The sequence below is a fragment of the Amphiprion ocellaris genome, chromosome 16, assembly GCF_022539595.1.
Source record: "Amphiprion ocellaris isolate individual 3 ecotype Okinawa chromosome 16, ASM2253959v1, whole genome shotgun sequence".
Taxonomy (NCBI): Eukaryota; Metazoa; Chordata; class Actinopteri; family Pomacentridae; genus Amphiprion; species Amphiprion ocellaris.
The window spans coordinates 22,138,277-22,160,475 of NC_072781.1; the positions used below are offsets into that span (position 1 = coordinate 22,138,277).

Here is a 22,199-nt window from a genome sequence, read left to right on the forward strand (position 1 = left end):
CTCTGCTTTTTCTAGAGGCTGCGTAAAAGTATCATAGATAAGTGGTCAGATTCCAGTTGTCTGTTTGGTTTTTTGCCTCGCTCTGATGATTGGCATATCTGCATGATGCCAATAAATATGGATTAACATTTCTGATGTGTTTCTGCACTCATACTGACACACCGCCCTCAGTTGATCCACCACTCACTCTCTCACCCTACTAGAGTTCAATGGGAACATGAAATTTAACCACAATGCAAATTTGAAAGAAGCTGACGGGTCTTGTGGCTCCTGTCTGCTATTCTGTGCTCACCAGAGTGGCCGATTCAGATGAAAACCAGATTAAGCTAAGCTTAGCATGGCATGCTGCTAACCTGCCAACAACTTACAGGTTAAAGTTTCCAGGTGGAAGTCATGCTTTTGAAACTTGGTTCCCCATTACATTTGCCAGTCTTTGTATAGCATATTCGACTGCATACACTGAACTATAATGTTGATACCATGACTGTTGAAGAAGAACACACCTACCGTTGCACCTATATTCTCACAGTATGGTGTACACACGATGAAAATGAAGAAATAAGGGCAGCTCATTCAGTCATAAAGTTGAGGCACAATTTGAAAAAGACCCACACTTGACTCTCTATTGTTCAGTAAGTTTCACCCCATTATCCTTAAAATTCACTTAATTCTTTATGCCTATGAAGTGTCATTGTGCTCAGACTGACCTATACTACCATTCAAAAGTATGGGGTCACTTAGAAATGTCCTTATTTTTGAAAGAAAAACAGTTTTTATCAATGAAGATAACATTAAACTAACCAGAAATATAGTATAGACATTGCTAATGTGGTAAATGACTATTCTAGATGGAAACGGCTGAGTTTTAATGTAATATCTATATAGGAGTACAGAGGTCCATTTCCAGCAACCATCACTCCTGTGTTCTTATGGTACATTGTGTTAGCCAATTTTGTTGAAAGGCTAATTGATGGTTAGAAAAACCCTTGTGCAATTATGTTAGCACATGAATAAAGTGTGAGTTTTCATGGAAAACATGAAATTGCCTGGGTGAACCCAAACTTTTGAACATTAGTGTATAAGCAGAATAAAAAGCTAATATGACTGAAAATGCATTCTGCTCCTAGTCTTTCATATTTTTAATACACCAACAGCCATCTAATAAACGCATTGCATTTTTTGTAAAATTGATCTACATATATCTACCAGCCAAATGAGGTGAACAAAATATCATTAACGTGCCATTAAAATGAAAGGGAGTGGGAATTCTGGCAAAAGAGGTTCTGGCAACAAAAGAAGGCAAGCTGGCTCAGCTTTTGCTGACACACAAGGTCACGTCATCCTGCAAGAGGCTGCATTAACCATTTCCATGCAGCCAAGAACACATAAGATTAGATAGGAGGATTAAATGGTTGTCCTTGTGATTGTTCTCCAAAATTGTAAAATCCTGCCTTCCAGTATCATTGACAAACAGAAGAATCAGGAGAAAAAATTGCAGCTTCAAAGCACACAATTGCCTCAAATATGACTGTGTGATGACGTATTAAGTTTTCACTAAATGATACAAAGGGGCCCAGCACAAACCAGGAACCACAGCCTTAGACCAAAGTACACAGGAGTATTTGAAGAGGGGTGCTGAGAGAAATAAGGTGTTTGGGGAGTTACAGGGGGAATTGAAGTGTCTCACCTGCTACATTCAATGAGGGTGACTTTGAGTCTGCCTTCCACCAGCCTGCTGTCCTGGACTGACAGATCCAAATCACAGGTCGAACCCAGCGGAGGCTGCACTTGGAATGGGAAGAAGGGCTTATATCTGGAGAGAGAAACAGAAGCATCCAATTCAATCTCTTACAAAACAACCAGCTAATATAACTGCATTTCCATAGATGACTCAATTGTTGACAACAAATTAAGTCAATGAGATTTGAAAAACCCGCTACCAGCTTTAAGAGGCATAACCTGACTTACAATGTAGGCGGTATGGTGGGAATTATTTGTAAAATATGTAACCAGCAGGCAGAGTCACAGTGAATGCTGGTCAGACTGGGACATGTGTTGGGTGTGGTGCCTGGAAGAGAACTGATTCGCTGAGTGCAGACGCCTTGATAAAAATAGTCAATGTAATGTAAGCGCCATGTCTTGCTCTGGGCTCGTACTCCTGTTGTTGGCCCACGGCTCCTGCTGTTCTAAATGGAGCACTTTGTTCAAGCAAATCATTTGCATTAATTGTGTACTGACATCTGTCCATACATGTCATAAATATGGTCACAATGGTTTTGTCAAATTTACCCAAAAAAAGGAAAGAAAACCTTTCAATTGACAAACCTTTCGCATGTACATTATTTTGTGTGTATCATTCTCTCTGAACCAGACAAACAATGGATACACTACTTTGTGACTGAGTCTTGTCAAGATTCCTGTTGCCACTGTAGATTCAACAAGGAAAAATAATATGGAGTAGGATTCAAAACTAAATAAATTCAGTGTGTTATGAAAAAATTAAGAGCACACTGTGAACTCAAGAGAAATCATGGGAAGCAGGCAACACACAGTGTATATCATCAAACGATCACAGCCTTAAGAAAGTAAACAAAGACTTTTGCTGCTAACTGACTCATTTGCAGTTCTGAAACAAACCTCTAACGTGAGCTGATTTTTAGGGGTGCATCCTGAGTTTTGAGTGTTTTCTTCCAAAATCCAGAAGTTCAAGTATGAAATGACAGTGTTTCCTGCCAGATGGAGTTGCAGCAGTGGAGGTGAGGCACGTGTGAATTTAGATTTATTTATTTTTTTGTGCTGTTACAATCGTGTCCTGCCAGGAGGTTTCTTTGTTTTTGATAAATAAACAGAAGGGCACCTGAGGCCTCAGTGCATACAGTAATGGCCAGGGGAAATGTCTGTCTAGCTTACATATGAGGTGTGAGGAAAACACGTTTCTTGAATATAAGTATAACCTTTAGCAAATTTAGACAATTATTGAACAAAAATATAATATGAACAACCACCTATATATAGTAAAATCACGTAACAAATATGCCTTGAACCCATGTACCATCCCACCCCCTCCCTCCCTCCCTCCCTTCTCTTCATCACAATCCTCCCCTTCATCCATCGTTCACACCTCCAGCCTTCCCAACCTTTCCACCTCCATCCCAGTCCACTGCGTACCCTCCCTCCCTCCCACAGTCTCAGAGGTGGCACAGCTGGCATCTGGTTGACAGCAACTGATCTATAAATGGCTCCAAATGTTGTTTATTTCAAAGATACATGTTGTCTTGTGTACTCCTATGAAATGATTGCTTTTACTGCATCATTACTGTCTGATACTGATATGTGATACTCACGTGCAGTTACAGGATTGTTCTCCCTGCAGTAAATTTATTTCATATATACACTTACATATATGCTTTAGCCATAAGCATGTTAATTGACGTTGAAATGAAGTGTCACCCACTCCACAAACAAGGTTGTCAAGTTCGCCGACAACACCACCGTAGTGGGTTTGACAATCGTGACAATGATGAGACCCCGTACAGAGAGGAGATCCACCTTATCCAGTGGTGCTCAGACAACAAGGAGGTCATCGTGGACTACAGGAAGTCCAGGAGGACAGAGCACGCTCCTCTCCTGATTCAAGGGGAAACGGTTGAGCATGTTGACAGCATCAAGTTTGGGTGTCCACATTACATCTGACCTGACCTGGTCTCTGAACACAGCTCACCTAGTAAAGAAGGCTCAACAAAGACTGTTCTTCCTTAGGAAACTGAAATGTGCTGGTCTGTCCCCTCAGCACCTGGCAAACTTCTACAGAGCCATAATAGAAACCACCATCTGTCTCAGTGCAACAGTGTGGTCCGGCAGCTGCACAGCTCAGGACAGAAAGAACTTAGCCCGTGTGGTGAAAACAGCACAGCACAGGGGACTGTGGGAAGTCCTCTTCCAGACCTGGACTCAATATACATGGGCTGGGTCCAGAGGATTCCCGACATATCGCCGTCAGCCCCACCCACCCAGGAAATGGCCTGTTTGTTCCGCTTCCCTCGGGTAAATGGTACAGGAACATAAAAACACGAACTTCCACACTGAAAAACATTTTTTATCTCAGAGCTGTTCAATTCATTTCCCCCCTGCACACACAAACAGACACACTATGTGCAATAAAGAACTGAGTCTGGCACTGGACTGCACTTTACCACCCATCTCACTGCTCATTTGCACGAATTCTGTTTACATATTTATATCCTCTGACTATTTCATTTTATTTGTATATAATGTGCCTTTTTCTATTTTTTATCTATAGCTAGGAGTCACCAATCAAAATTTCGCTGTGTGAAAACATAATGACAATAAAGATTCTTGATTCATACCCCAAAATGCGATATTAGCTAATACTGAGATAACAATGGAGCAATCTGCTCTCCTCTTGAGACAAAATTCAGCAGCAGTAGTCATACCAAAACAAATCCAACACTGCCAGATAAACAACAACCAATGAAAATCGATTGTTTAACTCGAAGGAGTCTATTCTAACATAATTCATACATAAACACAACAGCAGGACTTGACACGAGGTCTGAAAAATCCCCCATTAGCCTGACAGCAACAACTGGTCCAAAGCTTGATGTGTAACGGCAGATTGAAATATAATTCCAAATGTGTCAAACTATTTAATCCTGCTGCATGAAGGGGGTTCGGATTAATGGCTATTTTTGCAGAAAATGGTATGAAGATGCAAACTGGTGTACAGGCAATCAATCTAAAAGGAGGATAGAAACAGAGAGGTCAAATGCAATGACCTCATACAGCATCATATTGTTTCCTGTGGATGATGGTAACTCTCATCATTTTCCATTTATTGCTTTCATTTCATCGTTGGTAAGATGTTTGTTCAGATGGTTTTTGTAATTACAATTATTTGATCCTCATAAATGCCTGAAAGAAATAAAAAGTGTCCATATATTAAAAGTTTGCACACATATTGTATGTATGGACAGTCCATGTGATTCAAATAGGACCAGTAACTCCTGGGGTATCAAGCCCTGATTATTCTCCATTACAGATGTGCATATGGATGCATCACAGATGTGAAGTTGCTTTAAATTATACTACTTGGCAGTCCACTTTGGAGAACGCTTTCTCATAGTCAGGTCCATAAATATTTGTTCACTGACACAATTTTCAGCATTTCAGCTCTGTACACTACCACAATGGCTTTGAAATGAAACTAGGGCTGGCTCGAATAGCAGTTTCTGGGCTCCGGATATTCAGACCCGATTAATGATGAGCATCCAAATATTAGGTTTGATTAGGTTCGCAACGTCCGACGGGGGGGTGGGGGTGGGGGTTTACGAGCCGAGCCGAATATTAGGATCGGTTCATGTCGTAACGTCAGACGTCGGGCGGATTGATGAGGCAAATACCGATCGCGGGGGTGTGGGGGACCATAATATTCATGACCAAATATTTGGATATTCGAGTCCAGCCCTATCAGAGAGATAGCAAAAACATTAGGTAAGGCCAAATCAACAGTTTGGTACATTCTTAAAAAGAAAGAGCGCACTGGTGAGTTGAAAGGTACAAACCTCTACTGACCGAAAAGAACATAAATGTTTGTCTGGTATTTATAAAAAAAATAAAATAAAAATAAAAAATATGGATGTCCCAAGACTTTTGGGATAACATCCTGTGGACTGATGAGTCAAAGGTAGAACTTTTTGGAAGACGTGGGTCCCATTGCATCTGATTTGAAGCTAATACAGCATTCCACACGAAGAACATGATACCAACAGTGAAACATGGTGGTGGTAGTGTGATGGTTTGGGGCAGCTTTGCTTCCACAGGACCTGGATGACTTGTCATAACTGATGGAGCCATGAATTCTGCTCTCTATCAGAAAACCCTCCTGGAGAATATCCACCATCAGTTCATGACCTAAAGCTCAACACAAATGATTTATGCAGCAAGACAAAGACCCAAAGCACGCAAACAAGTCGACCTCTGAGTGGCTCAAAAAGAACAAAATTAAGGTTTTGTAGTGGCTGAGTCAATGTACAGTCTTCAATCCAATTGAGATGCTTTGGAAAGACCTTAAAAGGGAAGTTCATGCTCAAAAAACATCCAATGCGGCAGAATTAAAACTATTCTGCAGAGAAGAGTGGATCAGAATTGTAATATTAACAAACTGATCACAAGCTGTAACAAACATAACTACAGTTGTTGCTGCCAAGGGTGGTAATCCAGTTATTAAGTTTAGGGGGCAATTACTTTTTCACAGAGGTGATACTAGTTTTCAATAAATCTACAATGTTGTGTTTTGTGAGTTATCTCTGTATAATATTTAATAAATGAAATATTAGTTTGATAATCAGGAACATTTAAGTATGAGAAATATGCAAAAATATAAAATTTCTGTAGGATGGCAAATACTTTTGCACAGCACTCTATACTGTAGCGTATCAGCAGACGAACTTTGGCATTATATTTTAAAGAACAATAAAAAGAGAAGACGGTCGTAATTCCACTGATTCTATGAAATATTTTGAGCGTTACAATATTATAAAAACAATAAAATACTTTACTGACTATATGTAACATTTTGAGGGAAATAAAAATATTATTCTTACGACAAAGTTTGAATAATTTACTAATTATGACTCTGCACAACACAATGGCAAGTGGCAATATTGGATGAATTCAGCCATAAACGTCCAACCAGAGATATTGAGAACGTGCCATTCCTGGAGAAATTGTAAGTCTGATTGCAGAGGAGCTGTTTTAGCTCATATAGTTCTACATGTACCGTGGGAAGCTGGTATCAAACGCGTAACCTCATGATTTGAGGGCGCCCAACAACCAAGCAACTGTCACCACAGTTCAACCTATAGACCTCAAATGACTGCCACAGCTCTATTTAGTCATCTGATCTGTCTTAGTCACATGAAATGCAACAGATGCATAAACTGAGGTAGTGACACAATAAGATGACAAACTCTACTACTCTTAAGGAAATCTGATATCAACGTTGACAAATTTAGTTTTTAAAGACAGAAAGCATATCAACTTTATACAGTTTTCTTCTGACTGACACGGAGACAATCATTCCCACTGAGCTATAACCAGATACCACTGCCATTCATGACACCTTCTGCTGAAGAGTAAGTGTGTCTACATTAAGAATTCAGTTCTTAAGTTGTGAGTTTGGTATTTTCAGTGATTTATAGCAAGTTTCTACACTCCAGACACAAAAGAACATATTGCAAATTGAAGAATTAAGAGGCTAGGGTTTCTATTGTAGTGAATGAGAGCTTGCCTCAAAAATGCAAAAGCCCATTTAAGTTATATTTTAACATTGTGAGAAAGAACACCCTTGTGGCTCCATTTCAATGGAGATAAAGTTGTGCATGTTTGAGCAGGTTAGAATTTTTTTGCTATCTCCAAATACCACTGCTCTCCACTGCAGCAGGTCACATGACACTGATAAAATCTCACAACTTTGACTTTCCGTTGAGGGCACATATCTCCAAAACTAAACTTCCTTTAGCAAAAGAAAACAGATGCATTAAAGGATCAAAGCCTTGGGGATATCTTTAAATGTTTTAAATCTTTAAATGGGTCTGTAGGTGCCAGCATGTATAAGTAGTACGCTGTGATAGTAGAGAATGTTAACAAATGTTTGTTCTCCCATAGGAGATCAGTTTAAAAAGCAGGTATTATGTCTCTCCAGGTGGTGCATTGTTAACCTGCTATCAATTCGTCTGGGATAATTTTCAGGAATTATATACACATTCAAGTCATTACTGGAATTTCACCAACATCACCAATAATCAGTGGTCATTCTTACTAAAGTCCCTTCCCCATGCAGCGAGTGTCTTTCCTTGCTTTATATCTGACTAACGGCATGAAGGTTGATATAACAGATCTGTCTGTGATGCAAACTATGCTGCAGCACTATTTACCTGCTGTGACACTGCAAAAAGAGGTGAAAGGCACATTACAGAACTGCTAATAGCTGTTTTTAAACTATAGTACTACTTCCAGCTCCAGGCAATTACAGTTGTGGTGTTTTATAAACCTCATCATCTCTCACTCCTGGGCCATCAGCCAAAACAACACCTAGACTACAGTGACAGTCCAATCAATGCATGCAGAAGTCTGCTCCTGTCTGTGCTACAAACAGCGAGCTAATAGGGAACCTGAATGGCTCCAAAATGGCCCGCTGTTTAGAGGAGTGCTATCATCCTTCCCCTTCTGACAGGTAATGACAGAAAAAAAGAGGTTCAAGTGGAGTGACAACAGATATATGTAGTGTAATTGCCTAACAAACAACCAGTAGAGCTGAAGGCCGTACCATGAAGCAAATTTGACATAACCAAGCTTTCTCTGAGTAAGCCGGCTCAACAAAACCTAAAGCCCCACTCAGAGATAACAGGTATCATGGCGCTGGTGATCAACTTTCTTTGTTAACCAGGTTTTCTGCCGGAGACTCTCTCTGTGTCTGTTCACATAAAAGGGGGCATTTAACACCTCATGTGACTCTTTTTCTGCACAAAATGGACTGATGGTTTCCCACCTACTTCAGTGCACAGGTTGTGTTAATGTAGAGCTACAAGGAATATCACAAGTCATGATGTTAAAAAGTGCTGCTACTTGAAACAATGCAGGAGAGGAAAGCTGGTAGAAAAATGCAGGATATCACTTTAATTTTTGACCAAATCAAAGTCAAATCAGTGTGACTGATTGAATATTCTTTATAATAAATACTAATAGAATACTACATTTTCTAATCTGTGTTCTATCAGCTGCAATGCCAGCAGTGTAAACAGACTTGACTGCAAATAAAAACCAAGCACAAAAACATGTTTATGCATTTTCTGCATCACCAACTGAATGCATGTGGGTTCCAGTGGCAATGGATACAGTTTGCGATACTGTAACTGCACAGCTTCATTTAGTGGTTTTCATAACGTACAGCTCATATGATAACATATAACATATTCCCTCACCTGAGAATCTGTATCGCACAACTGAAAAGCTGGGGGGAAACTAACTGAGTGGTCAGCTATACGTACTCATCTGTAACATTTTGGCAGTGCACTCATCAATATCTTAGAGCTATAGCATGCTAGCAGGGTTTGTCTATAAACCTGCAGGCATTGCATGATTTTTATTAGTCTTGTATTATGTATTACCTTATTCTAGACATTTAAATCTGCCCTCCTGCAGCCAGAAACAGCGACTTCACACTTCACTCAGTTTATCAGGGAACAAACGGAGAAAAGCATTACTGCTTTGTGCAGTTCATAAGTTAAACTGATCTGCAAACTTTACTGGTTCTATAAAGCTCCTTATGAATATGTTACACTTAATGACATTATTTATACAGTTTATTGTAAACATAAGGGCAAAGAGCTCAGAGACTAACGATGCAATAAATTAGGTGTTGACTGATTGTCAGCCTGACCCATTTTTAGATCCAATTTTAAACATTTTGCAAAATATCAATACTGCTTGCTTTAAAAAAAATATATATATACAAAAAATTTAATTTTTGGCTCTGATGCAGCTCCCTTTCTCTATCCGTGGTCACTTTGTGGTTCAAGAATTGTCCCACCCATAGCAATGTGTAATTGTCTATCAGCATTGAGAAGTTGGAAAAAAATCTAAACAGATGTAAAACACAAATAAACAAAAGAATTCTAACAAGGTTTTGTGTTGGAGTTATCCTAGTCTTGCTTAACCAGCCCTATTCTGTAGCACATATTGGTCTGGCTGCACTTCTTTATCATTCTGCCAAAGAAAGAAGCTCTGGCTTGTCTGCGTTTCTTTTAGCCAATCATCATGATTTTGGTCAGAGCTTAGCAAATGATGTGGCTGCAGCATCTCTTGAATATAGTGAAGTGTGATAGTGGAACATGAAAGACTAGCAGGGAGATGAGCACTGTGAATAAAATTAATACTTCACTGGATAAAACAAAAACTAGCATGGCTGCTCTGTTGCATCATCCAAATCCTCAACAAAACTTGAAATTTTCAGTGTTGTAGGTTGGGTAGGTTACTGCTTAGAGCTTGCCGTATCCTGTAGCAAAGTAGATAGTATATCGGCATGGTCAGAAATACTGAATTAGTATCTGTAAGCTTCAGTGTGAAATATGTACAGCCTGTAAAAATACATTTCTCTCAGGACAATATCTTAGATTTTTATTGTATTTCTCATCGTGATAATCCAAATGATTTTAACATAAACCTATTTTGGGGGGTTTAATGAAGGTTTCAGCCTTTGCTTGAAAATTTAGTAGCAGTCATCACTGGAGGCAAATGTCTGCTCACAACTGGGAAAAACAGCTGTTCCTTTGGAGAGCCAACATTTGCCTTAAACAGAAACTCCCCAAAAAACAAACAAACAAAAAAAAAACATTAAGGCACTCTACTTCCACTATCCGAGAGCTTTTAAAAACTGGGACATCCTCGGATCAAAAGTGCTTTACCTGACTGAGTGTATGTTGAAAAGATAAAGACGATGGCAGCATCAGTAGTATAACACACCTAACCCTAATCTGTCTGACTCCATGTGCATTTATACTGCTGGAGGAGTCAGGCACACAGCTAACACGAGACTGTTATTGTTGTGTTGTGACAACGGAAACAGGAGAAAAAAACTCACAAATATTTAGTGTTGACTCTGGAACTTAATCAGCTTAGTGCATCATAAATAGTGGCTGGAAAATGCTTTATTGCTAGGGTGCATTATTTAGAGAGAAATATGTTGTTTTGAGCAACACGAGAATTAGGAAACTGCATAATATCTTGTTCAATCCATCCATTACGTATACCATTTAATCCTTATTACGGTCGTGGCGGGGCTGGAGTCTATCCCAGCTGACTTAGGGTGAAGGCAGGGGATACCCTGGACAGGGCCTAATCCTGTATCACAGGGCGACATATAGAGACAAACAATAAGACTTGCATTCACACCTACAGACAATTTAGAGTTACCAGTTAACCTCAGCATGTTTTGGACTGTAGAAGGAAGTCAGAGTACCTGTGTCTGCACAGGGAGAACATGCAAACTCCATGCAGAAAGATCCTGGGAAGGCCAGGAAGCGAACCGGGCATCTTGTAGCTGCAAGGTGAAAGTGCTAACCACCAAACCACGGTGCTAATGGTGGTAATTCTAAGTGCATATCATATCATATCAATCATATCATATCATATCATATCATATCATATCATATCATATCATATCATATCATATCATATCATATCATATCATATCATATATATCAATCTATCTATACTTGCAAAAAATAAAATGGTAAACTAACAGTTTATCTTGTAAAAAAAAAAAAAAAAATTCTGCACTCCTCAGTGCAACTATGATGTCATGAAGGAGAAAAATTCAGGGACTTTTTCATTAAATTTGTCTGAAATGCAGGCTGTGTTTACATATAGCAGATTTCAGAGTATGGAAATCAATTAGAATGTACATAGAAAATTTTGTAACATTTGTGGGCATTTTCTAGGGTTTCAGTTTATATGATAAAATGGTGGGATTACAATGTGCTACAGATCAACAAATCTGGGCTTTCACAGCCAATTTTTTTTTCTCTGGCAGAGGGGTCGTCCCTCACCAGACCCCTCTCCCTGGGTTTTCACACTGGTTGGCTACTGCATGGACTTGTGGAAAGCTGTGCTCGTTGGTTGGTGGTGCTAGTTCCTCTCCTTCCTTTCTCCTGACAGATTTGGCTTTGAAAGCATAGCAGGAGTTGTGACTTTACATGTTTGCTGTAATGCCTGGATTACCTCCAGTGGGCCGTGGTCCCAGCCCTCCCCTCCACTGAACAACCATCTGTGCCACTCAGCAAATCCCAAGGTCCAGCTTTCATTCTCTGAGGCTGCTCTTCATTACATCATCTCATCACACTCACTCACTGCGTGATTGTGGATGTTTAGAGTTCCTCTGTTTGCTGCAGTACTCTCCCACACATTTGACAGGCAGCGAATCTGTGGCAGAAAAATAAGTGTTTGACGCTCCTATGCCTAACTTCCTGGATTCTGAGCTCTTCCAAGAAAAAACAGCAAATCCTTTCATTCTCTCCTGACACATGCAGTTCTACTAAATGCTTTTGAAAAAGCGCACTTTGGACAATAACCGCTGAAAAGACATGGGCATTACAAGTCAAATGACAAGACCAAGTGCTTTGGTAGACGGCAATGGGCTTTTTCTTTTTGGTTCTGGAAAGCATTTCACTTCTGATCCAAGAGGATTCTTCAGTTCTCACCGACTCACTGGGAGTCCGATAAATATAATCTCATCACTCAACACCAACTTGCATGAGAGGTGGAATGCTTACAAGAACAAAACAGAGAAGTCCAGTTGCTCTCAACTGAGGCTGATTAAGAATCTACACCGACATCAAACAACAAAGTTTCCAGCAGTTTTATATAGAGGAGAGGTGCACTGCCTCATGTGAAATAAGTGCCTCCACTAACATCAGAAGAAACTTTTACATTTTTTATGAAAGGAAACTTACAAGAGCTCCTACAGAGTCAATGGCACAAACTCCAGAGGAGATACTTTTTTTCACCTTAAAATAGCCCCTACAGAGGCTCCCCCTGCTCTAGAGCAAGGCCAAAACCAGCCCTCCAGAGGGTCCAATCCGGCCCATGGGACAGCTTTGTAAAGTGTAAAAATTACACAGAAGACATCAATTGCAAATTGTAAATATGTGAAAACTATAAATTTAAAAGAATTTCTAGACCATGACAAGTTGTTTTGATCATAAAGTAAAATACTAGATTGTACTACATTGTTCTTTTGTCATTTTGTGCCTCATTTTTGTAATATTTTGTCTTGTTTTTGTCTTTTTTTTGTCTGACTTTTGTCGTTTGTCTCATGTTTTTGTTGTTTTCTTTCTCGTTTTTTCGTTTTTATGTTTCCTTTTTCTCTCGCTTGGGTTTTTTGTCTTATTTTTGTCATTTTGTGTTTTGTTTTATTCGTTGTTTTGAGCATTGTTTTTGTCGTGTTGTGTTTTTTGTCTCATTTGTGTTGTCTATTTTTTTGTCGTTTTGTCACTTTTTTGTGTCTTGTTTTGCTTTGTGTCATTCGTCTCATTTTTTGTCATTTTGTTTCTCACTTTTGTCATTTTGTGTCTCATTTTTGTAATATTTTGTCTAGTTTTTATTGTTTTTTTGTCTTTTTTGTCTGACTTTAGTTGTTTTGATCATAAAGAAAATACTAGATTGTTCAGTTCCAGATATCTGTGATTAAATGTTTTGTTCCTTTGTAGACACTCTGTGATCTGTAAGTTATTCTGTGAAAATGATAAAACTGAGGCATAATGTTGTTGAAATTGAACTTACTTTTCTTAAGAAATTTCAGGTTGTTCGTGATGTTTTGTAAAAAGATAATTAATTAAAAGTGTACATTTTTGCACTAAAACAAAGGAAAAATTTGGAGTTATGGCTATTTATAAGTCATTATGCTGTGATTTTACTGGTCTGGCCCACCTCAGACCAAATTGGACTATAGTGGGCCCTGAACTAAGATGACTTTGACACCCCTGTCCTAGAGGAAAGGTTCTTGTAGAAGACACTCAGATTTGGCCGGTCCTAAAACAGCCCCCAAGTTCCTGCAGTGAAAAAAGGCTTATCATGATTTACATTGCTACCACAAAAATACCATAAAATATTATACTGATATAGTTTTAAGTCTATATCAATTACTCCTAAATCATAAGTAATTGTTACTCACTGTCATGGTTTTGTCTACAACAACAAGGTTAGCATAAAAAAAATACTCAATGTTCAATTATCATCAAGGCTACTTCTTGATTTTCTGTTAGTTGATTAGTTACTAAATGTACTGACCTTCCTTGACTTACAGCAGCTCATTTTAATGTCATGGAAAGAACTTTCCACCTGCACAGAACACAGAAATAACCTTATCTCCAAAAGCTAAAATTGCAATGCTGCAAGTCAAAGAGTTTTCTCCTGCCCTTGCTCTGATAACAACACAATTTGGCAGCTTAAATATGAGGCTGAGACTTTCAGGCTTTTGGCAGTACAGATGTACATAAACAGAACTTTCAGAATTATCCAGCCATTCTCAACTCCTACATACTATGACACAATCAGCAGCACAAGCCGATGAGCACTTCTCTCCGTAGAATGTACAAGGTCAAGTGGACAAAAAGAGGGAAGGAGCTGAGTGTGAAATGCTGCACACTGTATGGTGACAACAGATAGGAAAGAACATCAGCCCATCTTTCCCCTGATAACTAAGGGTGGGCGTCTCATCAGGACTGCTTCAAGTCTGAGTCAAATCAACTGCGAGAAAACACATCGGGTCTTGTTGTCAGTTGCTGCTAAAAGGCCACTGCTGCTCTCCAGAGGACAGCTGGGACTTAAGCGAGTCTTGTCTGTTCTGGGCAAGCTTAATTACAAAATGCCTCAAGTTTGTGCTAATCTGGCCACTGGAATTGCAGTAATGTATGTTCAGTACCTCTTGAGATTCATCTCCTCCTACAATTCTACAATTTCATGTAGTATCCGAAGTCATCCGAAGTGACATAAACTACTGTTTAAAAGTTTGGGTTCGCTTGTCCTTGTTTTTGAAAGCATTTTTCTTCAGTGAAGACAACATTAATCAGAAATACAGTCTAGACATTGTTAATGTGGTAAATGACTATTCTAGCTGGAAACGGCTGATTTTTAATGGAATATCTGTTCATAGGGGTACAGAGAAACATCTTCAGCAACCATCACTCCTGTGTTCTAATGCTACATTGTGTTAGCTAATGATGATGAAAGGCTAACTGATGATTAGAAAACCCTTGTGCAGTTCTGTTAACACATGAATAAAAGTGTGAGTGTTCATGGAAAACATGAAATTTCCTGGGTGACCCCAAACTTTTGAACGGTGGTGTACATCTGAGAGTAGATACAACACAGGCAAGGATCTAGTCAGGACCTTAGTCTTTTTAACTTGGTGAGTAACCACAGTCAAATGAGGATCTAACATCTTAAGTGCCTGTTTCTCAAGTTTTGCTTTCTCACTCAGACACTTTCTTCTTCCCTTTTTCACACTGTTTCTCTTACTTCTTTAAACTAAAAACCAAAAAGCACACACACTGAAAGTACGTAATTAACCGCTTGTCGTCACAATGTTTACATGCTGAAATGCTAACTATTGCTAACCATTACCATGTATGAAATGCAGCATTTGCATCTGTTGTAAAAACAGCACCAACAAGGCTCACAAGGGCAACATTAGTTTGTTTCAGCTCATAACAGTAGTTGGGTGTGGCTCAGAGTGAGCTACTGTTATTACTGCTTGGTCTGCCAACATATAGTTATTGATGCATTTGTGTATGTTTGCACATAATGTGTGCAGAAATGTTTACATTTGATTCATTTATTATTTCTGTATCAAGAATTGTGGAAATTCAGTGGTAGTGGCACTAACTACCAAATTTCTGGTATCATGACATCCCTTATCCACAGGGAGAGCACACCATCTTCAAGAACATTATGTGATTCAGGTTGCATTCAAAAACACACAACTTTGGGGACCCTATTTTCAGCTAAGATCTAACTGAGCAAAAGATGGGAGTATCACAATTGTCTTCTAGGATTACACTTTCTATCCATTACATTTGAACTATCTCTGTTCCTTTTATGACACTGTGGTGGCATCCATGGTCTTCTATGCAGTGGTGTGCTGGGGAGGGGGATAGGACTCTGAGCCTGATAAAAACAGACTCAACAGATTGATAAAAAGAGCAGCTCAGTCTGTGGCTGATCCCTGGACTCCATGGAGGTGGTGGGAGAGAGGAGGGCTTTGGCCAAACTGTCGTCCATCATTGGAAACTCCTCCCACCCTCTGCATCAGACTGTGAACTCCTTAAGAAGTGCCTTCAGCAACAGACTGGTAAACCCTAAATGTAAGAAGGAACATTTCTGCAGGTTGTTTATCCCAACATCAGTCAGACTTTACAATGCCGCCGTATAACTGGTCTACCTCTGTTACTGCTGCACTTTCTCCCTCACATATACATACCACTTATGTGCAATAACTGTTTCAACCTCATGTAAATAGTCTTCTTTAAAAAAAAATCATCTTCTGTGTATATAATGTTCTCTGCGTTTTTGCACTGTTTCTATTTATTCTGTACTGCCTTTATACCATTTTTTTCTCCTTGGAGCTGCTGTAATGGTGAACTTTCCCCACTGTGGGATCAATAAAATTTATCTTATCTTATCTGTTCTTCCAGAACTGGAATACTTGTTTACATGTCACCAGGGTTTCCAGGACATGTGGAAATCCTGCACCATGTAGAAGGTCCTACAACAGGAACCATCATGAAGATAAATGATACACATCGAGGACAAAGCTACAAGAACAATACAAGAACATTTCCATAGCACTGAATATTCCTCAGCAAGGTGTGGTCAGTCATTAAAAAATAGAGAGCATACACCACAGCTGTAAGCTTACTAACACCATGTCTCTGTGAGATTAGCACCTGTGGGGTCTGTAGCCTGAGGAGCTACAGGAATACAGCTCAGATGGGAGTTCGGGTGCATATAGCAACTGTTGCCCGGGTGCTTCAGCACTAGCAGCCCTATGGCAGAAATGCAAAGAGAAAGCCACTGTTGAAAAAATCTCACATGACACTTGGACCAGCATTCGCTAGAAGGCATGTGAGAGACTGAAACAAAGGAGAAGGAGGCTCTGCAGTCTGTTGAGCTTTACGAGCGCTATGCATAAAATATAGCAGCACAAACACACCATCACAACTGTTATACCAATATAGACTGTGATACAGTAAAGTAACTGTGTTCACACAGCCATAAGGTTTTTTGTGCTTGAGCATGTAAACAACATAACAATTTCACAAAGCTGGATCAGCCATTATTTTGGTTTTGAAAAACGAGAAAACATTAGCTGGAGTGCTGTCAAAGAAGTCACTGTTGTAGAAAGACCTGCAACTAGTCGTCATTTCATGATCAGTTAATCTGACTTATTATTATTTTGTTGATTACATAAAACAAAAAGTTCCGAATGTTACTGCCAGATTGGACAATTAAAAAAACATCATGAAGTTTCAGATCTAGGAAGCTGAAACCAGCCCATGTTTATCATTCTTGTTCCAAAAATGACTGATACAAATGATTATCAAAATACTTAACATTTCTGTGGAGCAGTTAATTGATTGATTTATTTATTTATTTATTTATTTTTACTTTGCAGATTTAACCACTGCAGGATCAATAAAGGTTAAATCTGTCTAATCAGTTATCTGTGTGCATCTTGTCCAGATTTTAGGATGTTACCAATACCTGTACAATAGCTGCTTGAGCCAAGTGAGGCAATGAGTGATGAGTGAAAAAGCACTGACATGCTGAACTGTGTCAGTGTGTAATAGAGCAGCTACAGAATGGTGGTTTCCCAACACGTACATTGGAACACGTTAAGTCAACAGCCACAGTCACATTTATTTTGGAACAACAGTTACAATTAACTGAGCAAAGTGCAGTAATCGGTAACCAGGATACTAATATCTGTCATATGTACAAGGATATGCAGAACCAGAACTGTGTTCCATGTCAACTTCACATCAGGAATTTAATTAGAACTGCAATAAATCATGTCATATAAACACACTCACTGTGACCAGTGAGGTGAGGTCTCAAATGGGGTTGGGCCTAAGTTTCGATTCCAAAGGAATCGTGAGGTAAACTTCATTTCGATTCTGCCTATCAATTTGTCAACACATTTCATTCATGCTGGTGTATGAACAGTTGGTACAGAGTACAGAGCAGTGCAGAGACAGTGTTAATGGGTAGCCTGGTTTAGCCCTGAACCTAACAACTGCTTCAGCCTGACAGAAGTTCTCTCTGGAAGACAGACAAGGTCTGACACAGTGTACAGCACAGACTGAATATCTGCCACTATCTCTGTACACCATGCTGAGAGCCGAATGCCTGTGTGTTTTCTATCTAATGTTTATAAATTTTAACCCTAACAATCTGTTATCCTGCTCAGTCGCTGTGGAGCTGCTAAACTAGCAGGTGAGCTGCACAAACTGTTTGACTCTCTCATAACAAAGACCTTAACTTAGAAAATGTTGTGACAAAATGCTTCACTAGACTTTGCTATTGTTACTGTAAAGTAGCTGAAGTAAACACAAAAACATAAACCAGATTCTTTTTAATCTAGCTTTGTGTTTCTGCTGAAAACATTTCTTAGCTGTTTAAAAACTCTGCAGTGAAGAATGCAGGAGAATGCTGTCGTAACTTTATATGAACAAAGATTTGATTTCTCTTACTTGACACTGAACACAACACACAGACTTTCACTAACTATTCTGCTTACCACAGCCGATTAAAGTACCTTTACTGATTAAAACAATTTTACTACCTTTACGGCAACATTTTACTGGAACTGCAGCAACATGCTGTTATGTCTCTCGGACACGTGAGAGACCCTCTTTCTTACAAACCTACTACTGTACATCAACATCTCCACTGAAGGAGACATGTAGTCAGGCTGTGTATCTGTAATGCTAAAAAACACTTTCATTCATATAGTTATTCACTGTTTGTTTCCCATTTTAGTCAGAAGGGCGGTGATGGACAAACTACTCAAATGCTTTACTCACACAGAAGTACTAATACCCACTGTACAAGTCATACAGCGGAAAATGTTACTTCAAGTAAAAGTATGTCAGTGTAATCAAGAAAACGTACAATGGTAGTAAAAGTCAATCAATCAGGTGCCATCCCATTCAGTGTAGGCAATCATTTCTCTCCATCTAATCTGATGCTTTGCTTTCTGAATTGTGACTGTTTCCTGTGTAGCCATGGTGTCAGTCCGTCTATCATTTTCATTCTCCATCTGCCTTGGCCTCTCTTCCCATTCATTTTTCCAGTTGTGACGATATATTCCAGAGTCTCTTTCCTTATCTGACCAAAAAAATAGGAATGGCCGTTTCCTAAGTTCCTTCAACAGCGTATAATTTGTGCTTAATAATTTTAAAATGTCAGTAAAAGTACTCACTGGGAAAAAAAATAAAATGTCTCCTATGGTGGCTATATATAGTGCAGTAGATTTTATTATTAGATTATTGTTACACATGCATTAATATAGAAGCAGAACTATACTGCTGCAGTGACTCCAACCACCTGCAACTCAAAGAATTGAAAATGAGACTCGTTAAGAACTGGAATTGATAAGCTCAATAGTAATTCTGAAAACCTTACCCTGATCTCAAATGACTCCATCGGTATCTGTGCACACAATTTAAAGGCCATATTAAGCTCTATGTGGTTTACAACATAGACTGTATATAACAATGGATGACTCCCATCCACTGGTGATTATGGTAGAGAGTTTGGCTCCCTATAAACATAGCTGTTCTTCTGTGGTAGTACGACCAAGTAGTATGACTGAAATCAATTCTATGTAGCACTCAGAAACATTTATGATAAACAACAGTCTGACAATGTTTAAGGGAAACTTAAAGCAAAGTTGTGAAGTTGTTCTTGAAAATGCAACATCCATCCATCTATTATCTACACACCGTGTAATCCTCATTAGGGTCATTAGAATAGTCAGATCATACTATATTATAGTACAGCATTTTATGAGTTGGTATAAATGCAACTGATTGTGTTAAATGGGCATGTTGTATGGTTCAAATTAAGCTGTTTTCCACTTCACAATGTAGAAACCTGCATGTTCCTACAATAAAAACAGCTAGTCTGAACGCTTTTTCAAAAGATAGTACCTCCTCCAGGGCAGGTAGTTTTGAGCAGCCCTGAAAAACTGCTGTGTAGCTCAATATTGATTGGTTAATCTGAAGAGAACATCAAGCACTGTTTTTCTGCTCTCTTCATTTCTGCCATTAGGAATGAAAAGTTTGCCATTGACTAACACAACAAACCTCGGTTCAATCTCCAACCTGCTCATAAAACTGACCTTTCATTCAGGAAGTATCATTCATTGTTGTTTTAGCCTGCTTGGTAAACTTTGTGGTCAAAGTTGTTGGATCCTACACTACAACTGAAACAAAAAGGGCAGATTACAATGTCTGAACCTGTGAGGAAGTCATAGTGTGTGTGATGTTTCTGTCCAAAGAATCTTCCCCTTGACTCTTTAGTGTAGTTTTCAGTGTTTTGTTGCCAGTTCGAGTTTCTCTATGGTAGTTCCTAGCCTCTCTATGGTCATTTGGAGTGTTTGTGTAGTCATTTTGTGCATTTTGTGGCTCGTTGCATTTGTTCTGAGTCTCTTTGGGGTTGTTTTGTGTCTTAATTTAGTCATTTAGCATGTCTCTGTGGGTGTTTTTTTATGTCTTTGTAGCCCTTTGATTAACTTTAAAGTAAGAAATGTCATCAGTCATTTCATATTTAAGAGGCTCCGGTCCATGGGCTCCAGAAGCCTTGTCAATACTCTGGGACACATTCAGACTTCACCCCTGATCCTTCTACAAGTTATGAGTTTTGTTATTTTATTTTAAAATAGGGGGTTGCACATTGCCCCGGTGGTTAGTACTCTTGCGTTGCAGCTAGAAGATCCCCAGTTTGTGTCCCAGCCTGAGACTGGGATCTGTCTGCATGGAGTTTGCATGTTCTCCCTCTGTTTTCTCCAAGTACTCCGACTTCCTCCCACAGTCCAGAAATATGCTGAGGTTAATTGGTGTGAATGTGAGTGTAATAGTCTGTCTCTGTGTGTAACCCTGTGATAGACTAAGCGGTGTTTAGATAACTGCTGGATGGATGGAACTTTAAAATCTATCTAGTTTATGTGTTCTTAACCCACGAGCATGATTGTGGTGGGTGGGTGGGTTGGTGTGTGAGTGAGTGAGTGAGTGAGTGAGTGAGTGAGTGAGCCCAGCCTCAGTGGGTGTCCCTGCTTGTGGAGGTGTTGGAACCCACAGTGGTGTGGATCCTACCTGATTTTGTAGTTCGGTAAGGTGTGCTTCTTCTTGATGACCCGTTTCAGCTGGTTGACGATGATGGAAGTGAGCTGAGGAAGCGGCCTTCCTTCAAACTGGGACTTCACCTCGAAGTCCACCAGCGGGTCCTCCAAGAAGGAGAACGACCAATGAGAGAAGGGCGTGCGCGTGAACTGCAGCCTGAGCCTGCCCACCACGCGCCTCATCTTGACAAACAGGTAGGCAGACTTCCCAAACACCAGTTCCACGTCGATGGCGAGGTGGAAGCCGCCATTGTATTCGAGGTCCACCTCAAAGTTGAGCTCCTCGGGCATGCCGTCCTCGTTCATATGCACCGGCTTCATAAGTCTGGCCGTTTTAAAGACGGGCAGAGAATTGCCCAGGGAGATATCTCTGAGGCTGAGTCCCTCCAGGAGCCGACCTGCTGTCTTGGTCTGCAGGAGCTCCTCAAATTCCACCTTAATCTTCTTGGTGAGCCAGTGTCTGACGACAGGGGTGTCTCGGAGTTCCCTGAACAAGAACAGAAAGATAGCATTTAGGAAATTGCACGTCTCGGCTTTGGCCGCATCAATGGGCTCGCTTTGAGAAGGCGGTGGCGGCTGTTGTTTGGGGCTGCCGCCGCTGACAGCCGCCTCCTGCTGCCTGCCGGACACGGCCTCTTGCTGTTTTGATGCAGCAGATGGTGTGCTGTCCTGTTGCTGCTGGCCTGGTTCGGCATGTTGGGTATTAAAGTAATCCTTCAATGCGTTATCAGGCACTACTTTGACATACTGCACTGTCCTGCCTACGGGCTCGGGGCTTCTCCGGTATATCAGCAGGAACTGTAATATCAACGTAACGACTGCTCCGGAGAACGCGGAAATCAGTATTAAGTAAATCATTTCGAGCAGCTGCCCTGACGCCGTCTCTGACTCAAAGCGTCTTCATAACCAAACGTTTAGCCGCGGTAACAAAGCAAGTTCCACCTGGTCGCTCTCAAAGCTGCCATATCATCTGCTTCTTTCCTGAGCTTTAGGCTCCTCACCTGATTGGACGAATGGCTTACGTCGCCGTGCGTAATGACGGAACCAGAATGTGTTTCTTTTGATGCGTTCAAGGCGTGTCGGATTCTACAGATGCCGACTAATAAAACCAATCAGTCCACCTTTGCATTTAAATTCGCTATTTCATGTTATGTAATTTGCCTAGTTCTTCCTGTTGAAAGGGAGTCTCTCCTCTTCACCATAGCAAATCTAAATAAGA

At 40.0% G+C, this 22,199-nt stretch overlaps 1 protein-coding gene across 1 annotated transcript in view; it reads right to left on the minus strand.

Annotated features, from left to right (window-relative positions):
- Positions 1-21,969, minus strand: part of pdzd8 (PDZ domain containing 8) — a 59,055-nt gene extending 37,086 nt beyond the window's left edge. Inside the window, exons 1-2 of the mRNA XM_023296323.3 lie at positions 20,955-21,969; positions 1,688-1,813 (exon numbers count right to left, since the gene is read on the minus strand). Coding sequence (XP_023152091.2) covers positions 1,688-1,813; positions 20,955-21,838 — 1,010 coding nt within the window. The 5' untranslated portion in view covers positions 21,839-21,969. The remainder of the gene's footprint in view (positions 1-1,687; positions 1,814-20,954) is intronic.
- Between the last annotated feature and the right edge of the window lie 230 nt (positions 21,970-22,199).